A 13,602-nucleotide genomic window follows, 5' to 3' on the forward strand; every position below is an offset into this window, starting at 1 on the left:
ACATAGCAGATACAAAAACAAACTTACCCTGACATGTTCTACTTCTCACCACTTGGTATCCCTGAGGGCACATACACGAGAATTTCCCAGGTTCATTGACACACTGATACTGACACAGGTAACTTGAGGTTCTGCATTCATCAATGTCTGTTGAATCAGAGAAGAGAAAGGACACAGAATTGAAAAACTATTTTGATAAAAATTTTTTAGATGTAATAGAGTAAAACCAATGCAAACTCTGAAACAAAATACAATATTTGGAAGAAGCTCAAGGGCAAATTATAACAATATCAGCTCATTTCCTCTAGAACAGTGACTTTCAGCATTTTCATCTCATGGCACACATAAATGAATCACTAAACGAACCAGCACACCAAAAATATATATTATATTTTTTACTGATCTGATAAAAATAGGTATAACTTTGACTCATTCATATTGGATAGCTATTGTTATGTTGGCTTTTGTAATTTTTAAATTTGATAATTTAAGGGAAAAGAGGTCGTACTCCTCACTAAATAGTCAAATATTGCACGATTTAAAACTTCTTATGGCACATTAGTGTGCTATGGCACACCATTTAAAAACATTGCTCTAGAACAGTGGTCGGCAAACCACTGCTCATGAGCCACATGCGGCTGTTTGGCCCCTTGAATGTGACTCTTCGACAAAATATCACGTGTGGGCACGCATGTACAGTGCAATTGAAGCTTCGTGGCCCATGCGCAAAAGTTGGTTTTCGGCCTGGGCGAATCTATTTTGAAGTGATTTTAACACAGAGCCACACTCAAGAGGCCAAAGAACCGTATGTGGCTCACGAGCTGCAGTTTGCTGACCACTGCTCTAGAACTTAATTAGAAAAGAGTTTGTCTTACCATTAATTTTACTCAAACTTGATGACAGTTTGTCAAATCCTGGACTTAACCATAAGAATTAAGCAGAATGAATGATCTGGCTTATGATTGCTGCTTTTCATGTCTGCAGACCCATCCATTATGCAGATTCACAATTACATTCTCAGAAATTGGGTGGCTTTGCTCCCATATTCATCTAAGCTTTGAACTTCAAGTGCTAGCTTCAATAGGGTCTGGACTTCATGGAATGAATGCTTTGCATTTCTCAATGGTGATGCCCTTATTGTTTACTTAGAATGGTAGAGGCTGGTATCCAGATTCAGGCCCTTTTGGTTTTGAGCACAGCAGCATGATGCGAGGCCTTTCTTTACCCAAGTAAAGCAGGGAAAGTCCACAAAGAAGTCAGGGACATCAACTGCGGATGGCATTCCCTCAGGATGTCTTATGCCTTTTAAATTATACACTGTAACATGCATGTGCAATGGACTCTGAAGGTCATCCCTTTCGTTAATGGGCCTTTGTACTTATGTGGAAAGTGACTTAAGATATGTGCCCAAGCCAAGACCGGTTTGGCTCAGTGGATAGAGCGTCGGCCTACGGACTGAAAGGTCCCGGGTTTGGTTCCGGTCAAGGGCATGTACCTTGGTTGCGGGCACATCCCCAGTAGGGGGTGTGCAGGAGGCAGCTGATCAATGATTCTCTCTCATCGATGTTTCTAACTCTCTATCCCTCTCTCTTCTTCTCTGTAAAAAAAATCAATAAAATATATTAAAAAAAAAAAAAAAGATATGTGCCCAAGTTGCACACTGGCAGGAATAAGACTTGGGGCCAGGTCTCTAATGCTTCTAATAGGCAATCAGCATTTTTCTAACTTAAATGTGTATAATCATCCAGAATTAGATGCAGAATTTGACTCAGTGGATCTGGGTTGGGGCCCGAGATTCTGCATTTCTCATAAATTCCCAGGAGGTGCTGATGCTGTTTGCTGTTGGATCACACTTTGAGAAGCAAGACACTAGCACACCCTTCTAATTATTAGACACCCCCCTTTGCATTTAATATTTCAGTCATCTTTTCTTCTCCTTTTTCTTAATAACATACTAAAAAGTCAATGTGGCAATTGAATTAACTGGACTTTAGAATAGAATTTTCATGGATAAAAATTTGTTTTCATAAAAAGGTACATCTCTCTCTATAAAAGCCCAAGTGACTGTCAAACCATTCGACTGGTAGCTATGATGTGCACTGACCACCAGGGGGTAGATGCATAGGCATGAAAATATGGAACATATGAATCTCAGAGGGAAGGGGGGAGGGGAAGAGTGGGAAGAGATTAACCAAAGATCTTATATGCATACTAGAGGCCCAGTGCAGGGGGTAGAGGAGCAAAACTGGCAGTCTGACATCCCCCAAGGGGTCCAGGGTTGTGTGAGGGCACAAGCCAGGCCACAGGACCCCACTGGTACATGAATCTGTGCACTGGGCCTCTAGCAATCAAATAAAAGAACAGCAATCAAGAGTCTTATTAAAAATTATTTGGAAAATATTTTACCTTCACAGTTGAGCCTGTCACTACTTAGCTCATATCCTTGATTACACTGACAGATGAATGAACCAAGAATGTTGTAGCATTGCTGAGCACATTGATTGCTGGCATCACATTCATTTATATCTGAAAGGAAAAGTTATATGAATTTATATATGTGTCTTTAAACATATCCTTGATCTTTGGTATCCATGTCATTTGATGATAAGTGAATAATTCCCTCGGTGGATTCTTTGCCCTGCAGAAGCTCATTGGAGAACATCCATTCAGGCTTCATATTTGTTGGAACAACTTCGAACATCTGTTGTATACTTCTTTTAGAAATACCAGAAATTTTTTTTCTGGGAATGACAGTTATTTTGGGGTTTGATGAATCTTTCCAAAAGAATTTAATGATTCTAATAAACATACATTCCAGTATCTATTTTCTTTTATTGTTGTTCAAATGCAAAATGCCAAGTCTATAAATAATTGATATACTAGTAAGACACTCGTACTGATATGGTCTCTCAGCATGCGGTAGTGAAGATTTATCTGTGCTATTTATTACTTTTTAAATGGATTCTGTTAAATTCCATTACAATTATAACATAAGCCTTTGAGACTCATACAGAGTTTTGCAATACTCTAAGGCACTGAAAATATTGTAAAAAGGACATTTTTCCGGCACTAGATTCTTTCCATGTCATGTCAATCTTAAAATTGTGTGCTGTGACATTGCATTCTGAAAGGGAAGAAGAAGCATGTAAAAATCAAATGCACTTTCATTGAAGAGTTTATGTACTTGAACTTGCAGTAACCCCATGGCACCTTTAGCTTTTATATCACACATTGTTGACTTATTGGTGTGTGCATATCAATGGATCTGTATTTTCTTTTTATACCCCCACGGTGGAGAACTAAAACCAAGTTTAACAGAGTTTTCCATTCACATCTTGATGTATTTTAAGAAGCAGATTGGTTACTGTCTTTTCAGCTTTATTCAGGGAAGTTGATGGAAACCAGTTGACTCAAGAACATAGAAAACTGCAATGTGGCATTTTTTTTTTAAGTCAGAAGTTAGTCAGGATGGGGGTTCTTAAAAGGCTTACCCACGCAGGTATAGTTGTTGGCTGCCAACTGAAACCCAGGACTGCACTGGCAATAAAATGATCCTGGCGTGTTCACACATCTTTGGTGGCAATATGGAGGCATAGCGCATTCATCTATATCTAGGTTACCGGACAGACACACAGAAAGAAAACTATATTATTGATTATCCACAGCTGTTTGTTCTCAACTTCTCAGAAAAAAATTACCTAGAAAAGCTATCTAGAGAAGATATTTTAAGAGTAGTAATTATTATTAGTATCATCATTATTAATTAGGGTAAATATACTTTGGTCTGCAATCTGCAATTAAATGAGATGTTCAGAACAAAGACTTCATAAACCTGGCTGGGTGGTTTATTTCTAATGAAAAAAGTGAAATACATTATTATTGAAGACTCAAGTGATGCACATAAAACGAAGAGAAAGAAGGGATAAACTGCTGTTTAGTTGGTGGCTTTGGTGAAGTCATTTAAAGATTCAGTATCTTGGTTTTTCTTTTGTAAAATGTGGAAAGTAATGCTTACTGTGTGTATCTTATGATGTTTGTGTGAGAATCAAATGAAAGAACATGGTGGAAGGAATAGGGTGCTAAACAAAAGTGCCCTTCTGACACATTGATGAAGAGTTCCAGCCTGTGTCCTTCTCATATAAATATTTCCAACTATACAGTGCTCAATAGAGAACTTGCAGAGTAGGATTAGCATCTTAGAAGCATAATAAAATTTCACTGATTCATGACTCTACACCTTGTGACAACTCCAACATGGCATGTGTAATTTAAATTAACAATTATGCATGCTCAATTTAAGACTGTGTAGTGATACTATCTTATCTTAAGAAAAAAGCAAAACCAAAACATTATGCTGAGCTCTTCTGGTACTTTAATAACAAATAGTGTAGAAGGCATTGTGCTCAAGTGGCCTCAGAGTAATCTGAGTTTGAGTCTTCTGGCAATTACTAGCTTGGTGTTAATCTCTTGGTGCTCCCTTTTCCTCCTCTGTACGAAATAGTACAATATTGTGGTAGAACTGTTGGAAGGATTACATGACATAATGTAGGCAAATTTCCTTACACAAAACAGGTATAAACAAGTGGAGCTATTGTTGATAAGTTGCAAAATCTATTTGATTTAGCTTGAGTATTAAAACAAATGATAATAATATACACCTGGTTTCCCCGCATCATTTATTTAGGAAGACCATCTATGAACATCCATATAAAATAGCTTCTTCTGCATTATCTATTCCCCTATACAGCTTTGTATTTCTTTGTAGCCGTTGACATGCCTTGACATTGCATTATGTTGTTTATTTGCTTTTTGTCTATTCACTGCTATATACTTAATACCTGGGTCTGGCAATAGTAGGTACTCAGTAAACATTAGTTGAATGAATGGAAACATCATACCAACTAAGAGCAATTTTATCATAATTCTTTCTAGTACCCAGTATTATACCCAGGTGCTAGTCTTGATAGCTAATTTGTATAAATGGTACTTTCTAATAGCTCCACAAAGGCTGTGATTCTGTACAATCTGTTTGTTCACCATAATGTACCAGCACCTAGGACAGTTCCTGGCACACAGTCAGCCCTCAATAAATATTTGATGAATAAATGATGTGTGTCTTACAACCAGTAAACACTCATCAAACCATTGTTATTTGCTAGCATTGTGTTTAATACTGCAGGTTTATAATGATGATCAATATACATATGTTCTATTTCTATTTGCTATGGAAGGTGATCATGAAAACAGATTACTACATAAATAAAATAATAAATAGAAAGTTGCATAATGGACAGAAGGAACACTGTGCTACTCAAAGTGTGGCCTGCTGACCATTGCTGGTCCATGCACTATTTGGACCAGACTGCAACCAATAAGTATAGAAAATTAGAGTAGTTATTTAGGAATAGCAATTTGATGTTATCACATTATTATTGTAGTTTGTAGAAAAATTAATCTGCAGCAGATAGAATTTTTACAAAATGGATCCATCAAAATACTAAGTAAGAGTAGAGAGGAGGGAGTGACTATATTGGGGTGGATCATGGACATCTTCCCAGAGGAAATTACCCTGAGTTGGGATTTGAGAGTTAAATAGGAGTTTGCCAAGAGTCCATGTTCCTGGTGCTGAAAGAGCTTATGTAAAGGCACTAAAATGTGACTCTATGTGATGTATTGTATTGTGGGGAATTATAAGTAGTAGGGTAAAGTTGGACAGTTTTTTGTTTGTTTTGATGGGAGAGGGTGTTCAGAGCTAGGCAAGGATCAGGTTAAGGAAGACCTTATATGCTCTGTTGAGGAATGTAGAATTGGTTCTCTGGGTGGGAAAAATGCCACATGATTAGATTGAATTTAAGAATGTCTCCTCCTATCATCTCATAAAGAGCTATAACCATATGTTCCATTCTCTTTGGTTCTTCCCACAATCGTTTGGGTTAGTTCTTTTTCTGTACTTTTTATGCTTTTGTTTATTTTCCTGACTAAAACACTGGGCAAAACTTTGGTGTCTGTGAAGTTTTCCTCACAATCTTCTCCTAAATCACAGCTTCAGTCACTGCAAACCCTGGGCCTTCCTTGGAGGCTGAGCAGTAACCCCAGCGTCTAGGAACAGCCCGTGGCAGGCAGAACTCCACTGGGGCCCATGAGGAGCTCAGTGTTGACATCTTGACATCAACAGCTCACATTTTTTTTTTGGAGAAAATGGATGCTGGTTGTCTGTCCCCACATCCCAATCCTCTGTTTTGAAGAGAAAATAAGGACTCTTCACTTTTCTGGTAAGAGATGGTATGTAAATCAATGGACAGAGTGGGGTCAATTAATGAGTTTCATGCCTCACAAACAAGCCCAGAACACTTTAGTTTACCTCTTATTTGCTAGTTGGCCTCCCCACACTGTGTTCTTACAGTCATTCAAAAATGATGCCTAGAGCATCTCTGTGGTGGGCACTCTTCGGGGACTAAGAAGACAGTAATAACACAAACCAGACCTGGGCCCTGCCTGGAGGGAGCTCAAGTAGAACTCTCAAGTAGAGGTACATGCTGCACTTGGCTTTGCATTCCTAGCACTGCACCTGCAGCATAAAGAATGCTTAGTATGTTAACTCACTACATTATGATAGCACACAGCTATTCAGTCCAAGAGCAGGCACTGTTCTCAGCATCCCCACACATGAGCTTCTGAAACAGGGGCTAGTATTATCTCTGTAGTACACAGTGAGAAAGTGAGATAGAGAATGTCAGTAACTCACTCAAGTCCTCAATGTGAGTTAAGAGTGATGATGGGGTTTGAACCTCACCATCTGCCTTATAAGCTATAAAACCGGTGAACGAAGCCTGTATCATCAGTGTTTAAGTGCTATGATCCCCAAATAGATAATTTAAAATTATTTGCTCAGTTGCTTTTATGGTCTCATTCATACTCCAAATTTCTGCTTTTGCTTAGTCTAACATGCAACCAACACTTTGATTGCCAGAATATGCTAAACTTGTAAGTCTAGTTTGTTCTTGTGAATGTGGGAAATGGATTGGCATTCAATGAAAGGATAAGCAGTTGCTGGCTATCATTCTCCAAATAAATACAAGTGCTTTGTTTTGAATGCCTGATGTTTAACAATTAAGATGCTGCTCAAGATAGGGTGTTGCTTACTGCACTGTTGTACTTACCCACACACTGCTCTCCTCGCTTCTGATAGCCTGGAGGGCACTGACAGGCGAAGGAGCCACGTAAATTGATGCACACTTGGTCGGTTCTACAGTTGTGTGTCCCTGCAGTGCACTCATCTATATCTGTTAAAGACACGCAACATAGTAAGGGCTTGAGTAGGTGGTGACAATGTTAATGTTTTTTCCACATTGTTATAATACTTTTCCTAAATAAACTGAGTTTTTACTTTATTCTTAAAATATTACTCTGTTAAAATGGTAAATTATTTGTAGTGTTCAGAAATAATGTGGGCCCTGGCCGGGTAGCTCACTTGCTTGGAGAGTTGTCCGGTACTCCAGAATGTGAGGTATTTCGATTCCTGGTCAGGGCGCATACCAAAGTTGCAGGTTCAATTCCTGGGGAGCCTATGGGAGGCAACTGATTTCTCTCTTACATTAATGTTTTTCTCTCTCCCTTCCTCTCTCTAAACGCAAGAGAATAAAAAAAATATAATTTCATAGATGCCAATGTGTACCATTCAGATTTAAGAAATGGTAACATTTTGCTCTGCTTGCCTTAGCTCACTTTATTTTGTTAAGAAATGAAACAGCCCTAGCTGTTGGCTCAGTGGATAGAGCTTTGGCTTGAACACTGAAGGGTCCCAGTTCAATTCTGGTCAAGGGCACATGCCCAGGTTGCGGGCTCGATCTCCAGTGGGGGGCGTGCAGGAGGCAGCCAATCAATGATTCTCTCTCATCATTGATGTTTCTATCTCTCTCTCCTTCTTCCTCTCTGAAGTCAATAAAATTATATTTTAAAAAAAGAAAAGAAACATATCAGATATATCTAAAGCCTTACTTCATTCTCATATCTTTACCCACCCACCTACCACTGTCCTGGGGTAGGCATGAATCCTTCCCCGAGATGTTTTTAAACTTTTAGTATACAGTTATGCACCCATTAGAATATATAGTATTGTTTTGTGTTTTAAAATGTAAATAAATTGTATGATACTGTTTTTCCACCCAACATATTGCATTGAAATAATTTCTATCGACAAGTCTCTATTGCCAAATAACAGGGTATAAATCAAACTTTAATATTATGCATTCCCTGTTGCTGTTTGTGTGTGTGTGTGTGTGTGTGTGTGTGTTCAAACTTTAGAAAGAAAGGATTTAATTTGATCATATTTCTATAGGACAGATTGGCGGGTATAGTGTAAAATACCTATTTTCCCCAAATATTTCAGTTCTGGAACAATATAGTAAAGGTGACTTAAGCAATAGGTAGGTTATAGTTTTAGAAAAGTAAAAAATGCTCAGTCATAATATAATGAACATGTTACAGTAAATTTCTGTGGGATCAAAATGTGATGTGAATCTGTGTGTGTACATAATATAAATGTGATTTTAGCATCCTTTAACAACTTAAAACTCTAAGTATCATTACTAAAAAATACAGCCTTGTAACTCCCTAATGACAAATTTAGTATAAAAACTGCAACAAGCTTAGGGGGGGTCTTAGAACGTCACTGTGGTAGACCCAGGGTGGTGTTTTGGGCTAAGAATCAATAATAAAAAAATGAGCCATCGTTAGAATTTATTCTTCAATTCCTGCCCTTCCCTTTAAGAAGCTCAGAATGTTACATTCATCTTTCTAATATTTCCAAGGAGATTTACTGCACTTATAGTATCCAGTGTAATAATGTAGGAAGTTCTGGTTATAAGAAGGTGGGTTGTTCTCAGATATGGGCTTAAATTAGCTGGGTGTGGAAATGATGATATGAGAGATTCCAAAAGAATGAGGGAGGGAAGATGAAAAATACTCGAGAGATATATGGCTGTTATTGGATAATGATCTACTAAAGCATCTACTTACATAGTTCTTTGAACCTGGTTTTTAAGTTTTGGTGAATTTATTTTTGTTACTGTTTTTTATTTTTATTTTGAAATTTATTATTTTTATTTTTAAATCACTGATTACAACTCTATCCTTTTTGGGTACTATGCAAAAGTGCAGCAATCTTGCTTTGAAATTATCTGTTCTTTTTTTGTGTATTTTATTATTTTCTCATATGCACGTGCTGAAAACATTTCTACTGAGGTTTCTTCAGAACTTTATGACTTGCTAATGCAGAGATGACAACAGAATTCCTATTGTTTTATGTCAAGAACATTTGACAGCATTTGCAGTGATAACAGCCCTAAGAGATACTGCAATGTGATATTCAGTTGTGGCAGATTTCCTCAGTACATGCTGGCAGAAGATCAAGGACTGGCTGGCTGCAGCATTTTCTAAAAGAGGCCTCACCAGTGACCAAGTCTTCTCTCTGAAAACTGCCTCCACCCTGCTATACTTCTGATGTCCTACAATTTCTTTCCTACTTTCTTGTTCAGTTTTGTCTCTTTAATAAATAGGGTAACATTTATAGTGGAATAAATATATCATTAAGTAGATTTTAACATAAGAACTGTGCTCCATGGACCTATTTCTCTTTAAGAACAGGTCCATTTACCTCTGAGAAGTATCTATATTATAAATGGCCAGAGGTTGTATCGCTGAAACGACCAAATGACCTGTCACCAGGAGATGCATTGATGGGTCTTGTGGCCTGGTGGTGGGGTCTGGGTCCCACTAATGTGGCAGGGGTCTGGGTTCTGCCGACATGGTGGGTCTGGATCTTGCACGATTTCTCGCGCTGGGCCTCTAGTTATTTAACAGAAAATTGGGTGCGTTAAAGTAATTTAATAAAAACAAGTAAAATATCACTGCCTCCACTCCATTCTTTTCCTTTTTCTATCACACAAACAAAACGGCAATAGGACTCATCTCACCTAGAATTGACTACTAATATTTTTAATACATGTTTACATGGATTCACTTTTAATTCTTTCAGAGGAGAAACCTTCTGAAATTTGATAAAATGCAGCTGTGTGAAATTCCCTTTGTGACATTATTCCCAAAGAGTTGAATGCGTGCTTTATCATACACCGTGAGTTGCATCTGTTAGTATATGATCTAACTACATTTTCATTTATGGCTTCTCTGACTCTAATTTAGGCTATTTATCCTCTCCTTTGTTCTTAGCAGGTTATCTAATGGAGAGAGAAAGAGAGAGAGAGAGAGAGAGAGAGAGAGAGAGAGAGAGAGAGAGAGAGAGAGAGAGAGAGAGAGGGACTGGATTTCTTTGAATTATCCTCAATTGCACTGCCAATTTATTTGCTTATTTAAATAAAACAATTTTATTATTTTGAAAATAGTACTTGGAGATATGGTTATGATAGTCACAAACCATATAATCCATATTAGAATATTATATAAGAAAATACAAAGTCATATAAGAATTGCTATACATTGTTAAACTCTTTTACGCTTCTCTTTTCTACCTGTCTGCATTTCTATTTGTCTTAGATGCCAGAAAGTTTAATGTATAAGAAAATCACTAAAATAGACATTTTTTGTCAGAAACCTAAAGCAAAATATCTATCCTTGTTCAGATGTACCAGAAGATATGCCTTCCCCAGATGTGATTATGAAAGCCCTCTACGGTGAGGATATCTGTAGTGGCAAAAGCAATATTGTATTCAAAAGGAAAAGTACTCAGGTCAGCCATGATTTTCCTGACAACGGAAGAAGTATTCTGGGGAGAAGCTTTGTTTATAAGCTATAATTTATCCTTGACAGTTAAGTTCACTAAATTCTTAGGCCATCAGTTAACACATTCCCTGGACCCAGGCTCTTTGAGGATAGTGTCTATGTGTTTCCATCTCTCTGTATTTCTAGTGCCTAATGGAATGCATGAAATATGGTGGGTTTTCAATAAATATTTGTTTAAAAATGGATGAATGAATCATAATTACTGAAAACTGAGGTCTAGAGTTTACATAAAGTAGGACCAGTATTTTATCTCATGGAACTAAACATTTACAAGATAGGTTACCGGGCAAGTTGTGAGAAAAACAACAAAACCAGCAAGATGTCAGCAAATGGGAAAGGATGTGGAGCAAGGGCATTGAGAAGTGCAGAAGCTCTGAGGAATAATGCAGCATCAGATGAGGATGACTACGGAAGGTTTGCTGGAAGAGATGAGTTTTGAGCGGCATTTTGAAGAAGGTGAGGTACATGGAATTGACAGAAATAGGAGGCTATTTCTAGGCAGAAGGCAGGTCACATTAGAAAACACTAACAAGACAAAAGTGGTTTTCATGAGAATGGCTGAGAGCTGGAGTCAGCATGGCTGCAGGGGCTGCCTGTGAGGAGTCTGGTGAAGTGCCAGGTTGAAGGTGCTCATAAAATGGTAGTACAAAAGTTCCTTCTTTTTTTATTTTTTTTATTTTTTTACAGCAGTGCAGTATTCCATTGTGTAGATATATCAATGAGAGGGAAAAGGATTCATATGTAATACTTTAAACCAAGACATGCTTGCTTTAAACAATAAAGATTCTAAAAAAAGAGAAAAAAAAGGTAGTTCAAGTCATGAGCAAAATTCAGGACCTTAAAGGTGGGATTAAAGTTTGGATTGAACATCACAATGAGCAGCTCATGTAGACAGAGCCTAATGCAAACATTACCAAAGAACAAAATAATAGTGTGCTTCCTAAAATATCACAACACATTAATCAACTCACATTTCATCCTCCTAATGCATTAAGAATAGCTAATGGGAATATTTGGTGATTCCCTCATTTTTCAAAAATGCGCCCATGTTCTCCCTCCTAGTGATTTATAGTATTGCAGGTCCTTCTCTTGCTGACTTTGGCACCATCATTGCTTTAAATAATAGCCTGATCTTTGCTCAATTCACACTGCTAGTCTCTTTACCTTACTGACCCCAGTCTATGCAACTGCATATTTCGTTTTCTCTCAAAGTTAATGGAGGTAACTATGTCCATGTCATTGTGGTGTCCACGAAGTCCCTGCTTAGGCCCTCATTCTCTATGTTTTTGGCTCTTTTCCTTTACTCTGATTCATATTTCCCAAACCCCTGACTCATGCTGCTTTCTCTCTCTTATGTAACATTTTAATTTCTGCAATGTTCTTTCCACAGTTTGATAACTTACCACGACATGAAGTCACTTAGTGTGTTTCATGGGAAAAACTTTTCTCTATCTTAAGTGCTGTAGATTACCAATTAGACTTCTAATTTTTGCTGCTTTTAGGCTTAAGAAAGAATCAGAACTACTTTGGAATAAGCTACCATCACCCAGTGATGAGAATGCACAAAAATAGGAAGGGGATGGAAATTATTTTGACTCTGCCACTGCTTATGTGACCCAGGGCCATGGTAGCAATATCAATTCTTTTTCTTTCTGCTTTTCCATCTGTAAAAGACGTGGTCTATCCCTAATGATAGTTCACAGATTTTTTTTTAAGCTTTCAGAATATTCAAAATATACATATTTTTTATCCAGACTGTAAACCTGAGAGTAAAATAACTGTATCTTTACTAGTTCTGTATGGGGCGCTGTGCATGCTTTGGAAATATTTATTTTTGGCACTGTAACTTGAACTTCTGTGGTTAAAGAAAAGGTAATGGTTACATTCAAGTTGCTGCTAATACTTGACCTGTGTTGATTTAAAACTTTGTTATATTTTCCACAATCATGCTGATTTAATCTCATAATAGAAGTAAAGTAGGGGGAAAAGGTCAAGCATTCATGTTTGCTGTAAGGCGGAGTTACTTTACTCCTGGCTCCTTCCTTTTCTTTTTATTTTCTTCTCTTTTTTCTTTACATTTTTAAGTGATTTAGATAGATACCTATCTGCTCAGAGTGATTGGTCTTAATCCTTTCAAGTGACAGGTCAATAAATTAGTTCCCAGGAAGGTACTCTTTCTACATACTTTATGAAACCTTTAAGTAAAAGAGGACTCATTGGGTAAAGATCTTATAGTTTTTTGGGGTATTCATCCTATTTTTCAATACAGTCCTTAAAGGTAGGAACTATCTCAATAGGGACTGAAGGTATTGCTGTTTTACTGCTGCCTCATTCATTAATGGCTATTGATAACAAAAACCTGAGAATATTATGTTGATTGAAATATGATTAAGAAGATGTCTAGCTGAAACCGGTTTGGCTCAGTGGATAGAGCATTGGCCTGTGGACTGAAAGGTCCCAGGTTCGGTTCTGGTCAAGGGCATGTACCTTGGTTGCGGGCACATCCTTGTAGGGGGTGTGCAAGAGGCAACTGATCAATGTCTCTCTCTCACTAATGTTTCTAACTCTCTATCCCTCTACTTTCCTCTCTGTAAAAAATCAATAAAAATATATTAAAAAAAGATGTCTAATATTTTATACAAATTTATTAAAATTCTAAAATTAAACGGTGTAAAAATTGGTAAATGCTTAGCAATATCTAAACACCTACTATTTGATTAGGAAATCAGATCTACAGACCTCTGACTTAATCCTAATAAGAGCCCTGGGGAATAAGTGGTTACATCATCCACAATTTATGGGTGA

General features: G+C 37.4%; 1 protein-coding gene across 1 annotated transcript in view; it reads right to left on the reverse strand.

Annotated features, from left to right (window-relative positions):
* EFEMP1 (EGF containing fibulin extracellular matrix protein 1) overlaps positions 1-13,602 on the reverse strand; it is a 58,622-nt gene that overhangs the window by 10,535 nt on the left and 34,485 nt on the right. Inside the window, exons 5-8 of the mRNA XM_084900825.1 lie at positions 7,161-7,283; positions 3,492-3,611; positions 2,407-2,526; positions 28-147 (exon numbers count right to left, since the gene is read on the reverse strand). Of these exons, the coding sequence (XP_084756951.1) occupies positions 28-147; positions 2,407-2,526; positions 3,492-3,611; positions 7,161-7,283 (483 nt within the window). The remainder of the gene's footprint in view (positions 1-27; positions 148-2,406; positions 2,527-3,491; positions 3,612-7,160; positions 7,284-13,602) is intronic.

The sequence above is a fragment of the Pipistrellus hanaki genome (assembly GCF_964339955.1).
Source record: "Pipistrellus hanaki genome assembly, chromosome: 12".
NCBI classification, from domain to species: Eukaryota; Metazoa; Chordata; class Mammalia; order Chiroptera; family Vespertilionidae; genus Pipistrellus; species Pipistrellus hanaki.